This window comes from Tyto alba, unplaced genomic scaffold (assembly GCF_018691265.1).
Source record: "Tyto alba isolate M040663 unplaced genomic scaffold, T.alba_DEE_v4.0 Super-Scaffold_2, whole genome shotgun sequence".
In the NCBI taxonomy this organism is placed as follows: domain Eukaryota; kingdom Metazoa; phylum Chordata; class Aves; order Strigiformes; family Tytonidae; genus Tyto; species Tyto alba.
In genome coordinates this window covers 91,104,974-91,125,673 of record NW_024881282.1, presented here as the reverse complement: position 1 = coordinate 91,125,673, position 20,700 = coordinate 91,104,974, and the positions used below count along the sequence as shown (strand labels likewise).

At 56.4% G+C, this 20,700-nt stretch overlaps 5 protein-coding genes across 9 annotated transcripts; all 5 read right to left on the bottom strand.

The window, feature by feature from the left end:
- Positions 1–1,757: 1,757 nt before the first annotated feature.
- Positions 1,758–4,966, bottom strand: LOC122153391 (acrosin-like). Of its 2 annotated transcripts, XM_042792284.1 has the most exons (5): positions 4,530–4,966; positions 4,017–4,217; positions 3,434–3,699; positions 3,008–3,153; positions 1,758–2,647 (listed from the first exon to the last, which is right to left on the bottom strand). In XM_042792284.1, exons 1-5 carry the CDS (start codon positions 4,598–4,600, stop codon positions 2,294–2,296), a joined length of 1,038 nt encoding a protein of 345 aa, XP_042648218.1. In that variant the 5' UTR covers positions 4,601–4,966; the 3' UTR covers positions 1,758–2,293. The 2 variants fall into 2 exon arrangements, with proteins under 2 accessions (XP_042648218.1, XP_042648219.1); XM_042792285.1 differs by lacking the exon at positions 4,017–4,217.
- A 95-nt stretch (positions 4,967–5,061) lies between these two features.
- On the bottom strand, positions 5,062–8,642 carry LOC122153394 (arylsulfatase A-like). Its single transcript, XM_042792293.1, has 4 exons — positions 8,519–8,642; positions 8,217–8,344; positions 7,695–7,797; positions 5,062–7,581 (listed from the first exon to the last, which is right to left on the bottom strand). The coding sequence occupies exons 1-4, from the start codon at positions 8,625–8,627 to the stop codon at positions 7,280–7,282; spliced, it is 642 nt and encodes a 213-aa protein (XP_042648227.1). The 5' UTR covers positions 8,628–8,642; the 3' UTR covers positions 5,062–7,279.
- Positions 8,643–9,445: 803 nt separating this feature from the next.
- LOC122153390 (acrosin-like) lies at positions 9,446–12,310 on the bottom strand. Of its 2 annotated transcripts, XM_042792282.1 has the most exons (5): positions 11,874–12,310; positions 11,361–11,561; positions 10,778–11,043; positions 10,352–10,497; positions 9,446–9,991 (listed from the first exon to the last, which is right to left on the bottom strand). In XM_042792282.1, exons 1-5 carry the CDS (start codon positions 11,942–11,944, stop codon positions 9,638–9,640), a joined length of 1,038 nt encoding a protein of 345 aa, XP_042648216.1. In that variant the 5' UTR covers positions 11,945–12,310; the 3' UTR covers positions 9,446–9,637. The 2 variants fall into 2 exon arrangements, with proteins under 2 accessions (XP_042648216.1, XP_042648217.1); XM_042792283.1 differs by lacking the exon at positions 11,361–11,561.
- Positions 12,311–12,405: 95 nt separating this feature from the next.
- LOC122153393 (arylsulfatase A-like) lies at positions 12,406–16,945 on the bottom strand. 2 transcript variants are annotated; one of them, XM_042792288.1, is made up of 5 exons: positions 16,364–16,945; positions 15,863–15,987; positions 15,561–15,688; positions 15,039–15,141; positions 12,406–14,925 (listed from the first exon to the last, which is right to left on the bottom strand). In XM_042792288.1, the coding sequence occupies exons 1-5, from the start codon at positions 16,411–16,413 to the stop codon at positions 14,624–14,626; spliced, it is 708 nt and encodes a 235-aa protein (XP_042648222.1). In that variant the 5' UTR covers positions 16,414–16,945; the 3' UTR covers positions 12,406–14,623. The 2 variants fall into 2 exon arrangements, with proteins under 2 accessions (XP_042648222.1, XP_042648223.1); XM_042792289.1 differs by having other exon boundaries at positions 16,553–16,944.
- LOC116959616 (acrosin-like) lies at positions 16,789–20,293 on the bottom strand. 2 transcript variants are annotated; one of them, XM_042792279.1, is made up of 5 exons: positions 19,217–20,293; positions 18,704–18,904; positions 18,121–18,386; positions 17,695–17,840; positions 16,789–17,334 (listed from the first exon to the last, which is right to left on the bottom strand). In XM_042792279.1, exons 1-5 carry the CDS (start codon positions 19,285–19,287, stop codon positions 16,981–16,983), a joined length of 1,038 nt encoding a protein of 345 aa, XP_042648213.1. In that variant the 5' UTR covers positions 19,288–20,293; the 3' UTR covers positions 16,789–16,980. The 2 variants fall into 2 exon arrangements, with proteins under 2 accessions (XP_042648213.1, XP_042648214.1); XM_042792280.1 differs by lacking the exon at positions 18,704–18,904.
- Between the last annotated feature and the right edge of the window lie 407 nt (positions 20,294–20,700).

Sequence of the window (20,700 nt, the reverse complement as noted above, 5' to 3'; positions counted from 1 at the left end):
CAGTTGGTGGAGTACAGACTGCCCTGTCGTCCAGCGCTGGTTTTGCTCATATTCTACTTGCTATAATTAATAAAATTTCAATTGGAGTTCGACCCATTGTAGTCTCGATTTATAACACCGGGCAAAGTTTGTTTCTGTTTTCATACAGCAGTGACGGACTTTCACGTTCAGGCTCACAAACTGCTGGTTGTGCCTGAACACAGGTAGCCCATATCCTGCAAATCAATGCCTTGTAATCAAAGTGAGGAAGGGACAGTGCAAAGAGCAACCAACAGCAGTTCTCCGATGGAAGAGAATGATAAGGAGAACGAGGAGGAAAAGGGAAGGTTCTGCACCCTGGGAAGGCTGTACCCCATTGCTGTGTTTGCTTTTGAAAAGCAGAGAGAATTCGGAAAACAGGCACAGGAAGGAGTTGAATGTCCTCAAGCTCTCCATCTGTTCAGTTTATCCAAAATGAGATTAAAGCAAGACCAGAGGTGGTGTACTGGCACAGGCACAGCAGCAGTGGTCTAGGATTAATCACCCAGCAGGCAGAGGGGAGGAGTTTCAGCCCAAAGACAAAGCAGGGGTGAGAATGCCTAATGTCCTAGTCGGGATGATCGCATGTAGATACACCTCTGTTTTACGTCCAGCCAGCGCGACCAGTCTGTTCTGGATTTTCTTGTTGTTACTAGTCAGCATTTCTTAAGACCCATCCCACTTTTACAACCAGATTTTCTTGTTGTTACTAGTCAGCATTTCTTAAGACCCATCCCACTTTTACAACCACTTTCTAATGTGTCAGCTAACTCTGCTTTCCACTGCTCCCTGTTCTCCATTGTTCAGACTGTCACTGTAGCCCCTGGCCTTCCTGCGTGTCTAGCCCCATGCCTCCTAACGGCCTGGCCCTTGGCACAAGAAGGATGCTGGGGCTGCTGCTGCTGCTGCTGTGCTCACTGCCATCAATTATTCAGGGCCAAGAGGCAGAGTGAGGAGGCTGGTGCTGCAGCAGGAGGCAAAACTGCTGCATAATTCATGGAGCCCACTTTGCTCGTAGGGCATGGCAGTGCTTGCTGTGTGGTGCCTGGCCACAGGGATCAGGGCGCTGGGGGCTGGCAGTCAGGACACTGAGAGAACAGTTAGGGCTCTGAGCTTGGGGTGCGAGCGGGCACGGCACAGGGACAGTTTCAGAGACCAGACAAGGAACAGGGCAGGACGTGTGGGGACCATGTGCACGGTGGGCAGGTAACTTGTCTGCAGGAAACTGAGCAAGGCATGCTGTGACTGCCCCAGCGTGCACAGGTGCCAGTGAACGCAGATGAACAGTGTCCGTGCAGCTGGGTGTGGAGGGACAGGCCCGACTTCTGCAGTGCTGTGGAAGCAAGCACACACTGACAGACGTGTGGGCCAAACACAGGAGGGAACAGGCAGGAGTGGGTGTGATAGCCTGCATCCATGCAAGCAGCTCCAGAGCATGTGGGTGATAACAGGCTATGTGTTTGTGTGGGTGCAACACTTCCCTCTGTGAGTGTGTATGCATGCACGTACGTGTGTATGCCTGCATACGTGTATGCGTGCGTGGACATGTGTGCGTGCATGCATAGACAAGTGAGTTTTCATGTGCCCCCGTGGGAGGTTCATTCGACGTGTGCATGCATCATTGGGTGTATGCCTAGAGTGTGCATGTGGGCAGATAAGGGGGTGCATGCTGGTGCATGCATGTTGTTCCAGACAACCAATGCCTCATTCCAGTTCCCCCATACCATGGCAGCCGAATCTTATGTCGGTAATTTCTCTTGTTATGCTCAGAATTATCCCGTGATATGTTCAGTTAGCTATGGTTTATGCCAGGCCCAGATCATCAGCTTGTGTGCCTTAATGCATACCCGAAAGTTTCTGCATGTCACGTCAATTTTTCCTCTTTTCTTTCTAGCCATGATATGCCAGTCTCCTCCATCCCATGGTGACTCTAAGCATCATCCTCTCTGACCAGGCAGAGTTTTGGCCCCTTTTGTGGCTCTTTCCCTTTGTGCCCCACTTGTCTGCCCGCAGCCGCATTGTGCAGGTGCCAGGCATGGAAGTCCCTGCCTTGCACTGGAGACTGAATTGGCCTGAAGTATGGTTAGCTGTGAAAACTGGTGAGTTTATTTCAAGAACTGTGTCAACTTCAGCACTGGTGTGTGCTCGGAGGAGCGTGGGCAGGACGGAGCAGGCCTTTGACACTGAGGCTGCCTTTGGCTCAGCAGGCAGTGCCCCAGAAAGAAATGGTCGTGGTACGCTGCAAGCCTGCACTGGATCCTCTTCATCCTGTTGCTCAAGCCTTTTTTTCCTTTAGGAACAGCAGGAGCTCCTGCGCCCGAGAAAAGAATTCCACCAGCTTCCCAAGGGGAAAGGGGCAGGAGCTAAACTTGCCCGATTGTGTTGGTGTTGGCCTCTGATAAGGGGTTGAGGCAGTGAGAAAATGACTCCATGCCCCTGATGTTGGAGAAGCCCTTGCTGCTGAGCGAAATCCCATCTGTGTCAGGATCCAGTCGTAGAAGTGCTGAGTGGAGGTGTAGATTCCAGGCCGTTTTGCTCTCGCACAGCCTTTCCCCCAGCTGGTCACTCCAACAAGCCAGAAGTAGTCAGCATTTTTATCTTTGCAGACGAGAGGACCACCGCTGTCACCCTGCAGCGGAGGAGAGAGGATGAAGGGGGTGTTAGGTGGCCACTGTCAGCACTAGGGCTGGCTGCTTCTCTCCCACAGCACCTGCCAGCGCTGTATTCACTGCACAGAAAGGCTCTGCAGCTGCTGGAGCCTACAGAAACTTTTCTAGGAAGAAGCCACAGGCCTGTAAGGCAGGGTGTGCTCTCTCTCCTCTCTGCACTGTGATGCTGGATGTGTGGAAGGGGGATGTTCCAGGATTGGGATCTGGGCCTACGGGCTGCCAGCAGCACCGGATGGGCTTTCTGGGCAGAGTCCCCGGCCTCTGAGACAGATGGGGCACTGGGCGAGAACCTGCAGAGAGGGAAGGGGAGGTGAGCCTACCTGGCAGGTGTCAATGCCGCCCTGCGGGTAGCCAGCACACAGGTTGTGGGTGTGGACGGCTCCTCTGTACCACTGGCTGCTGTTACAGAGGTTGACATCGATGAGGGGGACCCTGGCTTCCTGCAGGACAGCAGTTGATCCTCCAGCTGTGAGCACAGAAAGGAGGTAACACTCAGGAGGTTGTTGCCAGTTCTCCTTCCCTGCCTGGGTGAACCCCTTCCCTAGGGCTCGGCTTTGTGTCGTGAGAGGCACTGTACCGGTGTTTCCCTTCTGTCTGGCTTTGGGTAGTGGGCCAGGCCCATCTCTCTACAGGCATACGTCCCTACATGCCGACTCTGGCTTTTGCCTCTGCTGTGAGGAAGCCCAGCCCGCCTCCCCGGTGTGCCGAGCTTGCACTTGGGACACAAGGATTCTGCAGGAACTTACATTTTGCATGTGTGGAACCCCAGCCACTGACGTAGCAGTCTGTCAGCTCTGACACTTTCAGCCAGGCGTTGGGCACACAGGCAAGCTGTACATAGTAGCCACACTGTACAGGCTGGTCCAATTCCAGCAACGCAATGTCGTTCCTCTGCGAGATACTACTATAGCGTTGGTGAGCCACCAGCCGCCTAATACCGCGCACTTGGGACTCAGGGCCCAGCTGAGTCAAGTAGGTGGTCCCGACCACCACACGCCACGTCCTGATGTCCCTGGAAGGCAGATGGAGAGAGGGCTTAAAGGGAGCAGAGACATGTGCTGCAGCAGCCCAGCAGTTCCCTGCGTTCTGCTTCACAGGGGAGAGAGAAAAGCAGCGCTACAGAAGGTGCGACTGCCCTAGCATGCCTTCAGCTCGAGGCATGTCGAGCCGGAGGCTGCGAGGAAGCAGTGGCAGCAGCGCAGCCTCCTCCTGAACAGTCTCTCAGCCGGGCTCTGCAGTGCTGGAAACGGGATGGGAGTAGCAGGTGGTGCTGCGGACAGGGCACCTGTGAGTGCTGTGGGGATATCCCCGTTCCCTGGTCCTCCTTACCTGGCCTCGACGAAGCAGTGGGCTGCTGTGAGAACCCACTGTGGGCTGATGAGGGACCCTCCGCATATATGCCCCACACCTGCTAGCCAGGGATTCTGGATGCTGACGATCCAGGGCCAGGCCCCTGGGTGGGAGCTTGTGCCACCCACGACACGCGACATGCCGTAGTAAGAAGCCATGGGCCGGAGCCCGCAGGTCCCTCTGTAACCAGAAACTCGTTACCGTCCTGTTCGATGACTCGCTGCTGTTCAGGCTGAAGCTCAGCCATCCTCCCTCCCCACAGGTGTTGCACGGACAGCAGGGCCAGGGAAGCCCGTGCGGCGTGCGGACGTTGGCCCGTTCCTGCCTTAGCCCCGTAGACGAGCTGGGCCAGCAGCCTGAGTGCTGCAAGGAACCGAGGCTTCCACGTGGGGTTCGGGAAGCTGTGGTGTGGCCACGGGGGACAAGCAGGCACCCTCCAGTGAAGCCCACAAGGGTTGCCCCAGCTCCCTCCCAGAGCCTCGGGCCACTTACCCACAGTTGTCCCATGTGCCACGCGCAGGCCAGCACACGGCCAGCAGGACGAGGAGGGGGAGCAAGCGCATCGCTACCAGCAGCACGTGCGGGCTGTAGGAACCGAGGGCTCGTTGCCAGTGGCGCAGCAGCCGACACAGTGCCCGCAGCACTCACGTTGCCCGCGGTGCCCTCAGCAACAGGGCTGATGTCACAGAGTCACTGGTTCCGGGTGCTAGGCACGGTGGCCCCTTGGGGGGGGACGGGGACGGGGACGGGGGGGACGGGGCAGGTTCGAAGCAGGAGGGGAGGCAGAAGCCGGGATCGGACGCCCCCGGCAGACCCCCACCCACTGCTCTGCCTGCGGGATGAGGGTGTGTAGGCCCCGTGGCAGGCAGCAGCGCCTGGCTCCAAGCACTGCCTGCTCATGGCTAGCAGGAAAAAAACAAGTGTGGCATCACAGCCTCTTTGGGAAGTTCATTCACTGCCACCCCGCTCTCTGCAGCCTTTTGCCACCAGGTCCTTCCCAAAAACAGACACCAGAGAACACAACTACCGCAGGCAGTATGCACAAGTTTGGGTGTTGTAGAGCCAATCTGGTTACAGCCGCTGCAGGCAAGCAGTGATGTGCAAGGCAAATAAGCCAAGCAGACCCAAGCAACGTCAACCTTCGTGCACACAGCACAGTGAAACGCAGATGCAGGACAGTCCACACTGGCTACGTCAGCCATAGCAACATCCACTGACAGGCTTCATGTCCTTGCTGTCTATGAGTTCTGTTGCTGCTCTGGGACAAGGTAGACAAGGGCAGTTGTGGCACCCGGTATGCGTGGCCAAGGTCTTGCAATGTCAAGCTCTAGAAAAGAAGGATGCTCCTGCTTTCATCCTCACTCTCCATTCAGCTCCACTCTCCACATGCCATTCTCCGTGACTTTGGTAAATCCTGTATCAGCCTAATCTCATCAGGCTCCCTTCCACAGCAGATGGTGGAGCCTTGCTCACCTGATGGAGCACAGGGCAGTCATGGGAGAAAAGCAGGAGCCAGCCACGTGCGCTGCCTTTGCTGAGTGGGGCTAGGTTCCTGGAGGTGGTAGCTTGAAGAATGGCAGCCTCAACGCTTGTGAAAAGTGCAGGAGCTTCCTGCTGCCGTCCTGGCTTGTGTGGATATATGTAAGGCACACAACTGAGTGCACAACCTGGTCCTTAGGATGGCAGGCCAGGCTCTGTCTGAAAATGGAATAGCTGCTATCAAGGCCCTACAGGCAGCAGGACTGGGCCTCAAACTGAACTCAAGGCTGATTTGTTTTTTGAAAATTGACCTGAAGGTGGTGCCCCATATCTGCTTAGAGCAGGCAGAAGAAGGCCTTAGAGAAGACTTGTCTTCTGTGGATACTCTGCTATTCCAGCACCAGATTTTGGACGTGGTTAAAGGAGAATTATGTGAGAGGTGGCCACACTTCACAGATACATGAAGGAATGGTTGGGGTCATTTTGGGGAGAGGAGTCTGGCAGGGACAGCAGTAGCCAGGAAACCACATCAGTAATGCCACAGAAGTCCAAGGTGATCTAACTAATGTCACCTGGGACACCAAATCTGTTCACAAGCCTAGCTAACCTGGGAGCAAGGGGGAAAAAACAATCACAGGTAGGTCCCTCATTTGGGAGGACACAAGGGTGGAGAAAGGGAGCACTCAAGGCAGGTGAGTGGGATATAAAAGCATGGAAAATGGAGAGAAAGGGGGATCAAGGAGCCAGTCACCCCTAAGCTGCTAGTTGGATTGCTTGTTTGGCTGAGCCTTGCACGTAACCACCACAACCCGTCCTACCTTCTTGTTGAGAGTGATTCCAAACCTTTCTCTGTGCGGCTCCGCTCTGTCCCCGGGGTGGGGTGGGCCCAGAGGCCTGGCTGCTAGCAATGGCAGGAGGGAACACAGGTCGGGGGACCCCCCAGTTGGAAACACCCAGTGTCTAGGGCCAGCGACTGGTGGGAGCGCTGTGTGCATGTGCAAGTCACTGGGAAACTTGGAGCTGGACTAGCTCACAAGCAAGAGGAGACAGACCCTTTCAGTCATGTGGATGGCATGTGGTTGCCGCCCACCTGATTGATCAGCCCCAAGATCCACAGACCTTACAAGAGGACCAATCCTGACAACCACTGGCCACATCTCCACCTCCTGGAGTCATGAAGGACTTGGAGGTACTTAAGCACACATACCCCAAGCTGCTTTCCACCTAGGCATGTCCATTCTGCACTAGCTGCACAAGGTCCTGCCTCTGAAGCTGCCAGGACCATCCATGCCATCCTCCTCTTGCTGTGTTCTTGGCCCCTGGCGAGTGATGGTGCTGCAGCTTCCAGCTCTGTTCTTACTCAGAGGTGCAGAGCATGTCTCCAGCTGAGCTGGGAGCTCTGAACACTGGGGCATGCCCTTTGCTTCACCTTGATTGTGGTTTGAAAGGAGTTGTTCTGGCTCTGGAGATGACGATGGACCATGATCCCACCCTGAACAAGTCAGGGTTTCTGTCAAGAGGCCTTAGCTTGGACATCCAACGCAGAGCATAGGATCCACTGACCTGCGCTCCTAGCAGGGTTGGTAATCTCCCCAACCCACAGTTGGCTACCCCAGCACTCTATTAGACAGAGGTGTCACTGAGCCAAAGCTGCAGGGTAGCTCTAAGGCTGAGCTTGGTTAGTTGGGGACAGAGGGGGTGTTTGGTGGGTCCTGGATAGCGTTCCAGTGTGGAACAACTGAAGGGGATGGAGCAGCAAGAAGCTAGGAGCAGTAGCAGCAGGAAGGCTTAGGAGTGCAGTTTGGTACGCAGCAGGGCTGCAGGGCGGGATCCCTGCCCTTCCTGATCTGGCTTTCTCCAAACCCCATTTGCTGCTCCAAAAGCACTTTCCGCAGTTTGATCTCCTTCAGGACTTGCAGAACCTCCGGCCCTGCGCCACTCTGCAGCAGATCATAGTTCTCAGCTGGGTCTGACTCCAAGTCAAAGAGCAGCGGGGGCAAGTGAGGGGTCAGCGGGGTCAGCCCGTGGCAGGCCTGGTCTGGGGTCGTATCGCTGTGAAAGGAACCTGCAAAAGAGACCCCCAGGCATAGCCCAGTTTCTTCTCTTTGAGGTTTGGACAGCAAAACCATATGGGACTTCACAAAGTCGACTGTGTAGATAAGAGGAGGCAGCACTAACCTTGTGTGAAGTAATGGGCCTTGTACTTCCCAAGCCTGACAGCAAAGGGGCCGTGCAGCGGATCAGGGGATGGCGGGTAGAAGAACATTGTCTGCCGAGGACTCTGCGGGAAGTAGCAGAACTAAGCTCACCTGTGCAGCCATGAGGCTGAAGAAAAGTCTGGAACATGACCAGGCAGAGACTCCAGGGAGTCACACAGGAGCCCTGATACTACAGCAAGAACATGGCCAGAGAGGGGGGAAGCTGACGAGCAGCAGCATCCTGTTTGTTCCCTACTCCAAGCTACTGGGGCTGTCCATCCACTGCGCCCATGGGGGTTTGGCCCAGCAATATGTTGCAGTTGTCAGAGCAGAGCAGCCTGGGGAAGCCGAGGAATTCCATGGCATGACCCAGGCCAGACAAAAGGTCCCAGCTCATGGATCTCCCCTGACCCCCAGCTGGTTGTACTCATCAGGCACACAGCTTCAGCCCCACACCCAGCTTTCATGCACAATGCCAGCTGAACCAGCCCGCAGGACTCACCTTCCCTGACCCAAACAGCACTGGACTCAGGTCATAGCCATCCAGGGCAACTTTGGGAAGAGCTGCTCCAGCCAGGGTAGCCAGTGTTGGCAGGATGTCCAGGGTGCTTGCCAGTTCATGTGTCACTCCTGTCACCCACCACAGCAAGGCACAAGAAAAGGTTCAAGCACCTGATCCCACTTCAATCCCGCCGTCCTCACCTCTCTCCAGTCCTCTGCTTGTTCCTGGGCAGCCAAGCTGCCATGACACCCTGCCTTGGCTGGCATCAGCATGCAAAAGGCACAAGCAGTGCCAAGTCTTACCTGGAGTGATATGGCCTGGCCAATAAGCCACTGCTGGTTCCCTCATGCCACCTTCGTATGTTGTGCCCTTCCCACACTTCAGAAGGCCAGAACTGCCTCCACGTGCCATCCGCAAGGTGGATGGGCTGCAAGAGAGAACCACCTACCATCGGTTTCACAGGCTCACACTACCCCTTCCCTGATGCTGCCAATGGGGCCATGACAAGTGAGACATGGTGCCAGCTAGTGACACCGCCATCCTTTTCAGCCTCATAAGGCAGGAGACACGGGGCAGGTAAAGAAGCCAAGGTGTGTGAGACTCTTAAGCAGGGCACCAGACCAATGCCACTCACACAAAGGGAACCGGGGTATATTTGGGCTGCTGCACGCTCCTGGACTGAACCCTGTGAAGTTTCTGCCCACAGAGGAAGGGCATTGCTGAATCACAGGAACAAGGACTGCACTGGGTCCTCTCCAGAGCAGCACCCACCTCTTGCCTTACTTCAGGTCACCGGGGTCTCACCTGGCAATGCCACACCACATCCCTTTTGTTCCAGACAACCAATGCCTCATTCCAGTTCCCCCATACCATGGCAGCCGAATCTTATGTCGGTAATTTCTCTTGTTATGCTCAGAATTATCCCGTGATATGTTCAGTTAGCTATGGTTTATGCCAGGCCCAGATCATCAGCTTGTGTGCCTTAATGCATACCCGAAAGTTTCTGCATGTCACGTCAATTTTTCCTCTTTTCTTTCTAGCCATGATATGCCAGTCTCCTCCATCCCATGGTGACTCTAAGCATCATCCTCTCTGACCAGGCAGAGTTTTGGCCCCTTTTGTGGCTCTTTCCCTTTGTGCCCCACTTGTCTGCCCGCAGCCGCATTGTGCAGGTGCCAGGCATGGAAGTCCCTGCCTTGCACTGGAGACTGAATTGGCCTGAAGTATGGTTAGCTGTGAAAACTGGTGAGTTTATTTCAAGAACTGTGTCAACTTCAGCACTGGTGTGTGCTCGGAGGAGCGTGGGCAGGACGGAGCAGGCCTTTGACACTGAGGCTGCCTTTGGCTCAGCAGGCAGTGCCCCAGAAAGAAATGGTCGTGGTACGCTGCAAGCCTGCACTGGATCCTCTTCATCCTGTTGCTCAAGCCTTTTTTTCCTTTAGGAACAGCAGGAGCTCCTGCGCCCGAGAAAAGAATTCCACCAGCTTCCCAAGGGGAAAGGGGCAGGAGCTAAACTTGCCCGATTGTGTTGGTGTTGGCCTCTGATAAGGGGTTGAGGCAGTGAGAAAATGACTCCATGCCCCTGATGTTGGAGAAGCCCTTGCTGCTGAGCGAAATCCCATCTGTGTCAGGATCCAGTCGTAGAAGTGCTGAGTGGAGGTGTAGATTCCAGGCCGTTTCGCTCTCGCACAGCCTTTCCCCCAGCTGGTCACTCCAACAAGCCAGAAGTAGTCAGCATTTTTATCTTTGCAGACGAGAGGACCACCGCTGTCACCCTGCAGCGGAGGAGAGAGGATGAAGGGGGTGTTAGGTGGCCACTGTCAGCACTAGGGCTGGCTGCTTCTCTCCCACAGCACCTGCCAGCGCTGTATTCACTGCACAGAAAGGCTCTGCAGCTGCTGGAGCCTACAGAAACTTTTCTAGGAAGAAGCCACAGGCCTGTAAGGCAGGGTGTGCTCTCTCTCCTCTCTGCACTGTGATGCTGGATGTGTGGAAGGGGGATGTTCCAGGATTGGGATCTGGGCCTACGGGCTGCCAGCAGCACCGGATGGGCTTTCTGGGCAGAGTCCCCGGCCTCTGAGACAGATGGGGCACTGGGCGAGAACCTGCAGAGAGGGAAGGGGAGGTGAGCCTACCTGGCAGGTGTCAATGCCGCCCTGCGGGTAGCCAGCACACAGGTTGTGGGTGTGGACGGCTCCTCTGTACCACTGGCTGCTGTTACAGAGGTTGACATCGATGAGGGGGACCCTGGCTTCCTGCAGGACAGCAGTTGATCCTCCAGCTGTGAGCACAGAAAGGAGGTAACACTCAGGAGGTTGTTGCCAGTTCTCCTTCCCTGCCTGGGTGAACCCCTTCCCTAGGGCTCGGCTTTGTGTCGTGAGAGGCACTGTACCGGTGTTTCCCTTCTGTCTGGCTTTGGGTAGTGGGCCAGGCCCATCTCTCTACAGGCATACGTCCCTACATGCCGACTCTGGCTTTTGCCTCTGCTGTGAGGAAGCCCAGCCCGCCTCCCCGGTGTGCCGAGCTTGCACTTGGGACACAAGGATTCTGCAGGAACTTACATTTTGCATGTGTGGAACCCCAGCCACTGACGTAGCAGTCTGTCAGCTCTGACACTTTCAGCCAGGCGTTGGGCACACAGGCAAGCTGTACATAGTAGCCACACTGTACAGGCTGGTCCAATTCCAGCAACGCAATGTCGTTCCTCTGCGAGATACTACTATAGCGTTGGTGAGCCACCAGCCGCCTAATACCGCGCACTTGGGACTCAGGGCCCAGCTGAGTCAAGTAGGTGGTCCCGACCACCACACGCCACGTCCTGATGTCCCTGGAAGGCAGATGGAGAGAGGGCTTAAAGGGAGCAGAGACATGTGCTGCAGCAGCCCAGCAGTTCCCTGCGTTCTGCTTCACAGGGGAGAGAGAAAAGCAGCGCTACAGAAGGTGCGACTGCCCTAGCATGCCTTCAGCTCGAGGCATGTCGAGCCGGAGGCTGCGAGGAAGCAGTGGCAGCAGCGCAGCCTCCTCCTGAACAGTCTCTCAGCCGGGCTCTGCAGTGCTGGAAACGGGATGGGAGTAGCAGGTGGTGCTGCGGACAGGGCACCTGTGAGTGCTGTGGGGATATCCCCGTTCCCTGGTCCTCCTTACCTGGCCTCGACGAAGCAGTGGGCTGCTGTGAGAACCCACTGTGGGCTGATGAGGGACCCTCCGCATATATGCCCCACACCTGCTAGCCAGGGATTCTGGATGCTGACGATCCAGGGCCAGGCCCCTGGGTGGGAGCTTGTGCCACCCACGACACGCGACATGCCGTAGTAAGAAGCCATGGGCCGGAGCCCGCAGGTCCCTCTGTAACCAGAAACTCGTTACCGTCCTGTTCGATGACTCGCTGCTGTTCAGGCTGAAGCTCAGCCATCCTCCCTCCCCACAGGTGTTGCACGGACAGCAGGGCCAGGGAAGCCCGTGCGGCGTGCGGACGTTGGCCCGTTCCTGCCTTAGCCCCGTAGACGAGCTGGGCCAGCAGCCTGAGTGCTGCAAGGAACCGAGGCTTCCACGTGGGGTTCGGGAAGCTGTGGTGTGGCCACGGGGGACAAGCAGGCACCCTCCAGTGAAGCCCACAAGGGTTGCCCCAGCTCCCTCCCAGAGCCTCGGGCCACTTACCCACAGTTGTCCCATGTGCCACGCGCAGGCCAGCACACGGCCAGCAGGACGAGGAGGGGGAGCAAGCGCATCGCTACCAGCAGCACGTGCGGGCTGTAGGAACCGAGGGCTCGTTGCCAGTGGCGCAGCAGCCGACACAGTGCCCGCAGCACTCACGTTGCCCGCGGTGCCCTCAGCAACAGGGCTGATGTCACAGAGTCACTGGTTCCGGGTGCTAGGCACGGTGGCCCCTTGGGGGGGGACGGGGACGGGGACGGGGGGGACGGGGCAGGTTCGAAGCAGGAGGGGAGGCAGAAGCCGGGATCGGACGCCCCCGGCAGACCCCCACCCACTGCTCTGCCTGCGGGATGAGGGTGTGTAGGCCCCGTGGCAGGCAGCAGCGCCTGGCTCCAAGCACTGCCTGCTCATGGCTAGCAGGAAAAAAACAAGTGTGGCATCACAGCCTCTTTGGGAAGTTCATTCACTGCCACCCCGCTCTCTGCAGCCTTTTGCCACCAGGTCCTTCCCAAAAACAGACACCAGAGAACACAACTACCGCAGGCAGTATGCACAAGTTTGGGTGTTGTAGAGCCAATCTGGTTACAGCCGCTGCAGGCAAGCAGTGATGTGCAAGGCAAATAAGCCAAGCAGACCCAAGCAACGTCAACCTTCGTGCACACAGCACAGTGAAACGCAGATGCAGGACAGTCCACACTGGCTATGTCAGCCATAGCAACATCCACTGACAGGCTTCATGTCCTTGCTGTCTATGAGTTCTGTTGCTGCTCTGGGACAAGGTAGACAAGGGCAGTTGTGGCACCCGGTATGCGTGGCCAAGGTCTTGCAATTTCAAGCTCTAGAAAAGAAGGATGCTCCTGCTTTCATCCTCACTCTCCATTCAGCTCCACTCTCCACATGCCATTCTCCGTGACTTTGGTAAATCCTGTATCAGCCTAATCTCATCAGGCTCCCTTCCACAGCAGATGGTGGAGCCTTGCTCACCTGATGGAGCACAGGGCAGTCATGGGAGAAAAGCAGGAGCCAGCCACGTGCGCTGCCTTTGCTGAGTGGGGCTAGGTTCCTGGAGGTGGTAGCTTGAAGAACGGCAGCCTCAACGCTTGTGAAAAGTGCAGGAGCTTCCTGCTGCCGTCCTGGCTTGTGTGGATATATGTAAGGCACACAACTGAGTGCACAACCTGGTCCTTAGGATGGCAGGCCAGGCTCTGTCTGAAAATGGAATAGCTGCTATCAAGGCCCTACAGGCAGCAGGACTGGGCCTCAAACTGAACTCAAGGCTGATTTGTTTTTTGAAAATTGACCTGAAGGTGGTGCCCCATATCTGCTTAGAGCAGGCAGAAGAAGGCCTTAGAGAAGACTTGTCTTCTGTGGATACTCTGCTATTCCAGCACCAGATTTTGGACGTGGTTAAAGGAGAATTATGTGAGAGGTGGCCACACTTCACAGATACATGAAGGAATGGTTGGGGTCATTTTGGGGAGAGGAGTCTGGCAGGGACAGCAGTAGCCAGGAAACCACATCAGTAATGCCACAGAAGTCCAAGGTGATCTAACTAATGTCACCTGGGACACCAAATCTGTTCACAAGCCTAGCTAACCTGGGAGCAAGGGGGAAAAAACAATCACAGGTAGGTCCCTCATTTGGGAGGACACAAGGGTGGAGAAAGGGAGCACTCAAGGCAGGTGAGTGGGATATAAAAGCATGGAAAATGGAGAGAAAGGGGGATCAAGGAGCCAGTCACCCCTAAGCTGCTAGTTGGATTGCTTGTTTGGCTGAGCCTTGCACGTAACCACCACAACCCGTCCTACCTTCTTGTTGAGAGTGATTCCAAACCTTTCTCTGTGCGGCTCCGCTCTGTCCCCGGGGTGGGGTGGGCCCAGAGGCCTGGCTGCTAGCAATGGCAGGAGGGAACACAGGTCGGGGGACCCCCCAGTTGGAAACACCCAGTGTCTAGGGCCAGCGACTGGTGGGAGCGCTGTGTGCATGTGCAAGTCACTGGGAAACTTGGAGCTGGACTAGCTCACAAGCAAGAGGAGACAGACCCTTTCAGTCATGTGGATGGCATGTGGTTGCCGCCCACCTGATTGATCAGCCCCAAGATCCACAGACCTTACAAGAGGACCAATCCTGACAACCACTGGCCACATCTCCACCTCCTGGAGTCATGAAGGACTTGGAGGTACTTAAGCACACATACCCCAAGCTGCTTTCCACCTAGGCATGTCCATTCTGCACTAGCTGCACAAGGTCCTGCCTCTGAAGCTGCCAGGACCATCCATGCCATCCTCCTCTTGCTGTGTTCTTGGCCCCTGGCGAGTGATGGTGCTGCAGCTTCCAGCTCTGTTCTTACTCAGAGGTGCAGAGCATGTCTCCAGCTGAGCTGGGAGCTCTGAACACTGGGGCATGCCCTTTGCTTCACCTTGATTGTGGTTTGAAAGGAGTTGTTCTGGCTCTGGAGATGACGATGTACCATGATCCCACCCTGAACAAGTCAGGGTTTCTGTCAAGAGGCCTTAGCTTGGACATCCAACGCAGAGCATAGGATCCACTGACCTGCGCTCCTAGCAGGGTTGGTAATCTCCCCAACCCACAGTTGGCTACCCCAGCACTCTATTAGACAGAGGTGTCACTGAGCCAAAGCTGCAGGGTAGCTCTAAGGCTGAGCTTGGTTAGTTGGGGACAGAGGGGGTGTTTGGTGGGTCCTGGATAGCGTTCCAGTGTGGAACAACTGAAGGGGATGGAGCAGCAAGAAGCTAGGAGCAGTAGCAGCAGGAAGGCTTAGGAGTGCAGTTTGGTACGCAGCAGGGCTGCAGGGCGGGATCCCTGCCCTTCCTGATCTGGCTTTCTCCAAACCCCATTTGCTGCTCCAAAAGCACTTTCCGCAGTTTGATCTCCTTCAGGACTTGCAGAACCTCCGGCCCTGCGCCACTCTGCAGCAGATCATAGTTCTCAGCTGGGTCTGACTCCAAGTCAAAGAGCAGCGGGGGCAAGTGAGGGGTCAGCGGGGTCAGCCCGTGGCAGGCCTGGTCTGGGGTCGTATCGCTGTGAAAGGAACCTGCAAAAGAGACCCCCAGGCATAGCCCAGTTTCTTCTCTTTGAGGTTTGGACAGCAAAACCATATGGGACTTCACAAAGTCGACTGTGTAGATAAGAGGAGGCAGCACTAACCTTGTGTGAAGTAATGGGCCTTGTACTTCCCAAGCCTGACAGCAAAGGGGCCGTGCAGCGGATCAGGGGATGGCGGGTAGAAGAACATTGTCTGCCGAGGACTCTGCGGGAAGTAGCAGAACTAAGCTCACCTGTGCAGCCATGAGGCTGAAGAAAAGTCTGGAACATGACCAGGCAGAGACTCCAGGGAGTCACACAGGAGCCCTGATACTACAGCAAGAACATGGCCAGAGAGGGGGGAAGCTGACGAGCAGCAGCATCCTGTTTGTTCCCTACTCCAAGCTACTGGGGCTGTCCATCCACTGCGCCCATGGGGGTTTGGCCCAGCAATATGTTGCAGTTGTCAGAGCAGAGCAGCCTGGGGAAGCCGAGGAATTCCATGGCATGACCCAGGCCAGACAAAAGGTCCCAGCTCATGGATCTCCCCTGACCCCCAGCTGGTTGTACTCATCAGGCACACAGCTTCAGCCCCACACCCAGCTTTCATGCACAATGCCAGCTGAACCAGCCCGCAGGACTCACCTTCCCTGACCCAAACAGCACTGGACTCAGGTCATAGCCATCCAGGGCAACTTTGGGAAGAGCTGCTCCAGCCAGGGTAGCCAGTGTTGGCAGGATGTCCAGGGTGCTTGCCAGTTCATGTGTCACTCCTGTCACCCACCACAGCAAGGCACAAGAAAAGGTTCAAGCACCTGATCCCACTTCAATCCCGCCGTCCTCACCTCTCTCCAGTCCTCTGCTTGTTCCTGGGCAGCCAAGCTGCCATGACACCCTGCCTTGGCTGGCATCAGCATGCAAAAGGCACAAGCAGTGCCAAGTCTTACCTGGAGTGATATGGCCTGGCCAATAAGCCACTGCTGGTTCCCGCATGCCACCTTCGTATGTTGTGCCCTTCCCACACTTCAGAAGGCCAGAACTGCCTCCACGTGCCATCCGCAAGGTGGATGGGCTGCAAGAGAGAACCACCTACCCTCGGTTTCACAGGCTCACACTACCCCTTCCCTGATGCTGCCAATGGGGCCATGACAAGTGAGACATGGTGCCAGCTAGTGACACCGCCATCCTTTTCAGCCTCATAAGGCAGGAGACACGGGGCAGGTAAAGAAGCCAAGGTGTGTGAGACTCTTAAGCAGGGCACCAGACCAATGCCACTCACACAAAGGGAACCGGGGTATATTTGGGCTGCTGCACGCTCCTGGACTGAACCCTGTGAAGTTTCTGCCCACGAGGAAGGGCATTGCTGAATCACAGGAACAAGGACTGCACTGGGTCCTCTCCAGAGCAGCACCCACCTCTTGCCTTACTTCAGGTCACCGGGGTCTCACCTGGCAATGCCACACCACATCCCTTTTGTTCCAGACAACCAATGCCTCATTCCAGTTCCCCCATACCATGGCAGCCGAATCTTATGTCGGTAATTTCTCTTGTTATGCTCAGAATTATCCCGTGATATGTTCAGTTAGCTATGGTTTATGCCAGGCCCAGATCATCAGCTTGTGTGCCTTAATGCATACCCGAAAGTTTCTGCATGTCACGTCAATTTTTCCTCTTTTCTTTCTAGCCATGATATGCCAGTCTCCTCCATCCCATGGTGACTCTAAGCATCATCCTCTCTGACCAGGCAGAGTTTTGGCCCCTTTTGTGGCTCTTTCCCTTTGTGCCCCACTTGTCTGCCCGCAGCCGCATTGTGCAGGTGCCAGGCATGGAAGTCCCTGCCTTGCACTGGAGACTGAATTGGCCTGAAGTATGGTTAGCTGTGAAAACTGGTGAGTTTATTTCAAGAACTGTGTCAACTTCAGCACTGGTGTGTGCTCGGAGGAGCGTGGGCAGGACGGAGCAGGCCTTTGACACTGAGGCTGCCTTTGGCTCAGCAGGCAGTGCCCCAGAAAGAAATGGTCGTGGTACGCTGCAAGCCTGCACTGGATCCTCTTCATCCTGTTGCTCAAGCCTTTTTTTCCTTTAGGAACAGCAGGAGCTCCTGCGCCCGAGAAAAGAATTCCACCAGCTTCCCAAGGGGAAAGGGGCAGGAGCTAAACTTGCCCGATTGTGTTGGTGTTGGCCTCTGATAAGGGGTTGAGGCAGTGAGAAAATGACTCCATGCCCCTGATGTTGGAGAAGCCCTTGCTGCTGAGCGAAATCCCATCTGTGTCAGGATCCAGTCGTAGAAGTGCTGAGTGGAGGTGTAGATTCCAGGCCGTTTCGCTCTCGCACAGCCTTTCCCCCAGCTGGTCACTCCAACAAGCCAGAAGTAGTCAGCATTTTTATCTTTGCAGACGAGAGGACCACCGCTGTCACCCTGCAGCGGAGGAGAGAGGATGAAGGGGGTGTTAGGTGGCCACTGTCAGCACTAGGGCTGGCTGCTTCTCTCCCACAGCACCTGCCAGCGCTGTATTCACTGCACAGAAAGGCTCTGCAGCTGCTGGAGCCTACAGAAACTTTTCTAGGAAGAAGCCACAGGCCTGTAAGGCAGGGTGTGCTCTCTCTCCTCTCTGCACTGTGATGCTGGATGTGTGGAAGGGGGATGTTCCAGGATTGGGATCTGGGCCTACGGGCTGCCAGCAGCACCGGATGGGCTTTCTGGGCAGAGTCCCCGGCCTCTGAGACAGATGGGGCACTGGGCGAGAACCTGCAGAGAGGGAAGGGGAGGTGAGCCTACCTGGCAGGTGTCAATGCCGCCCTGCGGGTAGCCAGCACACAGGTTGTGGGTGTGGACGGCTCCTCTGTACCACTGGCTGCTGTTACAGAGGTTGACATCGATGAGGGGGACCCTGGCTTCCTGCAGGACAGCAGTTGATCCTCCAGCTGTGAGCACAGAAAGGAGGTAACACTCAGGAGGTTGTTGCCAGTTCTCCTTCCCTGCCTGGGTGAACCCCTTCCCTAGGGCTCGGCTTTGTGTCGTGAGAGGCACTGTACCGGTGTTTCCCTTCTGTCTGGCTTTGGGTAGTGGGCCAGGCCCATCTCTCTACAGGCATACGTCCCTACATGCCGACTCTGGCTTTTGCCTCTGCTGTGAGGAAGCCCAGCCCGCCTCCCCGGTGTGCCGAGCTTGCACTTGGGACACAAGGATTCTGCAGGAACTTACATTTTGCATGTGTGGAACCCCAGCCACTGACGTAGCAGTCTGTCAGCTCTGACACTTTCAGCCAGGCGTTGGGCACACAGGCAAGCTGTACATAGTAGCCACACTGTACAGGCTGGTCCAATTCCAGCAACGCAATGTCGTTCCTCTGCGAGATACTACTATAGCGTTGGTGAGCCACCAGCCGCCTAATACCGCGCACTTGGGACTCAGGGCCCAGCTGAGTCAAGTAGGTGGTCCCGACCACCACACGCCACGTCCTGATGTCCCTGGAAGGCAGATGGAGAGAGGGCTTAAAGGGAGCAGAGACATGTGCTGCAGCAGCCCAGCAGTTCCCTGCGTTCTGCTTCACAGGGGAGAGAGAAAAGCAGCGCTACAGAAGGTGCGACTGCCCTAGCATGCCTTCAGCTCGAGGCATGTCGAGCCGGAGGCTGCGAGGAAGCAGTGGCAGCAGCGCAGCCTCCTCCTGAACAGTCTCTCAGCCGGGCTCTGCAGTGCTGGAAACGGGATGGGAGTAGCAGGTGGTGCTGCGGACAGGGCACCTGTGAGTGCTGTGGGGATATCCCCGTTCCCTGGTCCTCCTTACCTGGCCTCGACGAAGCAGTGGGCTGCTGTGAGAACCCACTGTGGGCTGATGAGGGACCCTCCGCATATATGCCCCACACCTGCTAGCCAGGGATTCTGGATGCTGACGATCCAGGGCCAGGCCCCTGGGTGGGAGCTTGTGCCACCCACGACACGCGACATGCCGTAGTAAGAAGCCATGGGCCGGAGCCCGCAGGTCCCTCTGTAACCAGAAACTCGTTACCGTCCTGTTCGATGACTCGCTGCTGTTCAGGCTGAAGCTCAGCCATCCTCCCTCCCCACAGGTGTTGCACGGACAGCAGGGCCAGGGAAGCCCGTGCGGCGTGCGGACGTTGGCCCGTTCCTGCCTTAGCCCCGTAGACGAGCTGGGCCAGCAGCCTGAGTGCTGCAAGGAACCGAGGCTTCCACGTGGGGTTCGGGAAGCTGTGGTGTGGCCACGGGGGACAAGCAGGCACCCTCCAGTGAAGCCCACAAGGGTTGCCCCAGCTCCCTCCCAGAGCCTCGGGCCACTTACCCACAGTTGTCCCATGTGCCACGCGCAGGCCAGCACACGGCCAGCAGGACGAGGAGGGGGAGCAAGCGCATCGCTACCAGCAGCACGTGCGGGCTGTAGGAACCGAGGGCTCGTTGCCAGTGGCGCAGCAGCCGACACAGTGCCCGCAGCACTCACGTTGCCCGCGGTGCCCTCAGCAACAGGGCTGATGTCACAGAGTCACTGGTTCCGGGTGCTAGGCACGGTGGCCCCTTGGGGGGGGACGGGGACGGGGACGGGGGGGACGGGGCAGGTTCGAAGCAGGAGGGGAGGCAGAAGCCGGGATCGGACGCCCCCGGCAGACCCCCACCCACTGCTCTGCCTGCGGGATGAGGGTGTGTAGGCCCCGTGGCAGGCAGCAGCGCCTGGCTCCAAGCACTGCCTGCTCATGGCTAGCAGGAAAAAAACAAGTGTGGCATCACAGCCTCTTTGGGAAGTTCATTCACTGCCACCCCGCTCTCTGCAGCCTTTTGCCACCAGGTCCTTCCCAAAAACAGACACCAGAGAACACAACTACCGCAGGCAGTATGCACAAGTTTGGGTGTTGTAGAGCCAATCTGGTTACAGCCGCTGCAGGCAAGCAGTGATGTGCAAGGCAAATAAGCCAAGCAGACCCAAGCAACGTCAACCTTCGTGCACACAGCACAGTGAAACGCAGATGCAGGACAGTCCACACTGGCTATGTCAGCCATAGCAACATCCACTGACAGGCTTCATGTCCTTGCTGTCTATGAGTTCTGTTGCTGCTCTGGGACAAGGTAGACAAGGGCAGTTGTGGCACCCGGTATGCGTGGCCAAGGTCTTGCAATTTCAAGCTCTAGAAAAGAAGGATGCTCCTGCTTTCATCCTCACTCTCCATTCAGCTCCACTCTCCACATGCCATTCTCCGTGACTTTGGTAAATCCTGTATCAGCCTAATCTCATCAGGCTCCCTTCCACAGCAGATGGTGGAGCCTTGCTCACCTGATGGAGCACAGGGCAGTCATGGGAGAAAAGCAGGAGCCAGCCACGTGCGCTGCCTTTGCTGAGTGGGGCTAGGTTCCTGGAGGTGGTAGCTTGAAGAACTGGCAGCCTCAACGCTTGTGAAAAGTGCAGGAGCTTCCTGCTGCCGTCCTGGCTTGTGTGGATATATGTAAGGCACACAACTGAGTGCACAACCTGGTCCTTAGGATGGCAGGCCAGGCTCTGTCTGAAAATGGAATAGCTGCTATCAAGGCCCTACAGGCAGCAGGACTGGGCCTCAAACTGAACTCAAGGCTGATTTGTTTTTTGAAAATTGACCTGAAGGTGGTGCCCCATATCTGCTTAGAGCAGGCAGAAGAAGGCCTTAGAGAAGACTTGTCTTCTGTGGATACTCTGCTATTCCAGCACCAGATTTTGGACGTGGTTAAAGGAGAATTATGTGAGAGGTGGCCACACTTCACAGATACATGAAGGAATGGTTGGGGTCATTTTGGGGAGAGGAG

Coding starts and splice junctions, on each gene's coding strand:
- LOC122153391 (XM_042792284.1), bottom strand. CDS start 4,600: ATGCGCTTGCTCCCCCTCCTCGTCCTGCTGGCCGTGTGCTGGCCTGCG. Junction 4,218..4,529: donor GGCACATGGGACAACTGTGG/GTAAGTGGCCCG, acceptor TTCTGGTTACAG/AGGGACCTGCGGGCTCCGGC. Junction 3,700..4,016: donor CACTGCTTCGTCGAGGCCAG/GTAAGGAGGACC, acceptor TCTGCCTTCCAG/GGACATCAGGACGTGGCGTG.
- LOC122153394 (XM_042792293.1), bottom strand. CDS start 8,627: ATGGCACGTGGAGGCAGTTCTGGCCTTCTGAAGTGTGGGAAGGGCACA. Junction 8,345..8,518: donor GCCAGGCCATATCACTCCAG/GTAAGACTTGGC, acceptor GGTGGGTGACAG/GAGTGACACATGAACTGGCA. Junction 7,582..7,694: donor GGCCCATTACTTCACACAAG/GTTAGTGCTGCC, acceptor TCTCTTTTGCAG/GTTCCTTTCACAGCGATACG.
- LOC122153390 (XM_042792282.1), bottom strand. CDS start 11,944: ATGCGCTTGCTCCCCCTCCTCGTCCTGCTGGCCGTGTGCTGGCCTGCG. Junction 11,044..11,360: donor CACTGCTTCGTCGAGGCCAG/GTAAGGAGGACC, acceptor TCTGCCTTCCAG/GGACATCAGGACGTGGCGTG. Junction 9,992..10,351: donor GCGGCATTGACACCTGCCAG/GTAGGCTCACCT, acceptor CCTCCGCTGCAG/GGTGACAGCGGTGGTCCTCT.
- LOC122153393 (XM_042792288.1), bottom strand. CDS start 16,413: ATGAGGCATTGGTTGTCTGGAACAAAAGGGATGTGGTGTGGCATTGCC. Junction 15,988..16,363: donor ATGTGGTGTGGCATTGCCAG/GTGAGACCCCGG, acceptor TCTCTCTTGCAG/CCCATCCACCTTGCGGATGG. Junction 15,142..15,560: donor TGCTGTTTGGGTCAGGGAAG/GTGAGTCCTGCG, acceptor TACTTCCCGCAG/AGTCCTCGGCAGACAATGTT.
- LOC116959616 (XM_042792279.1), bottom strand. CDS start 19,287: ATGCGCTTGCTCCCCCTCCTCGTCCTGCTGGCCGTGTGCTGGCCTGCG. Junction 18,387..18,703: donor CACTGCTTCGTCGAGGCCAG/GTAAGGAGGACC, acceptor TCTGCCTTCCAG/GGACATCAGGACGTGGCGTG. Junction 17,335..17,694: donor GCGGCATTGACACCTGCCAG/GTAGGCTCACCT, acceptor CCTCCGCTGCAG/GGTGACAGCGGTGGTCCTCT.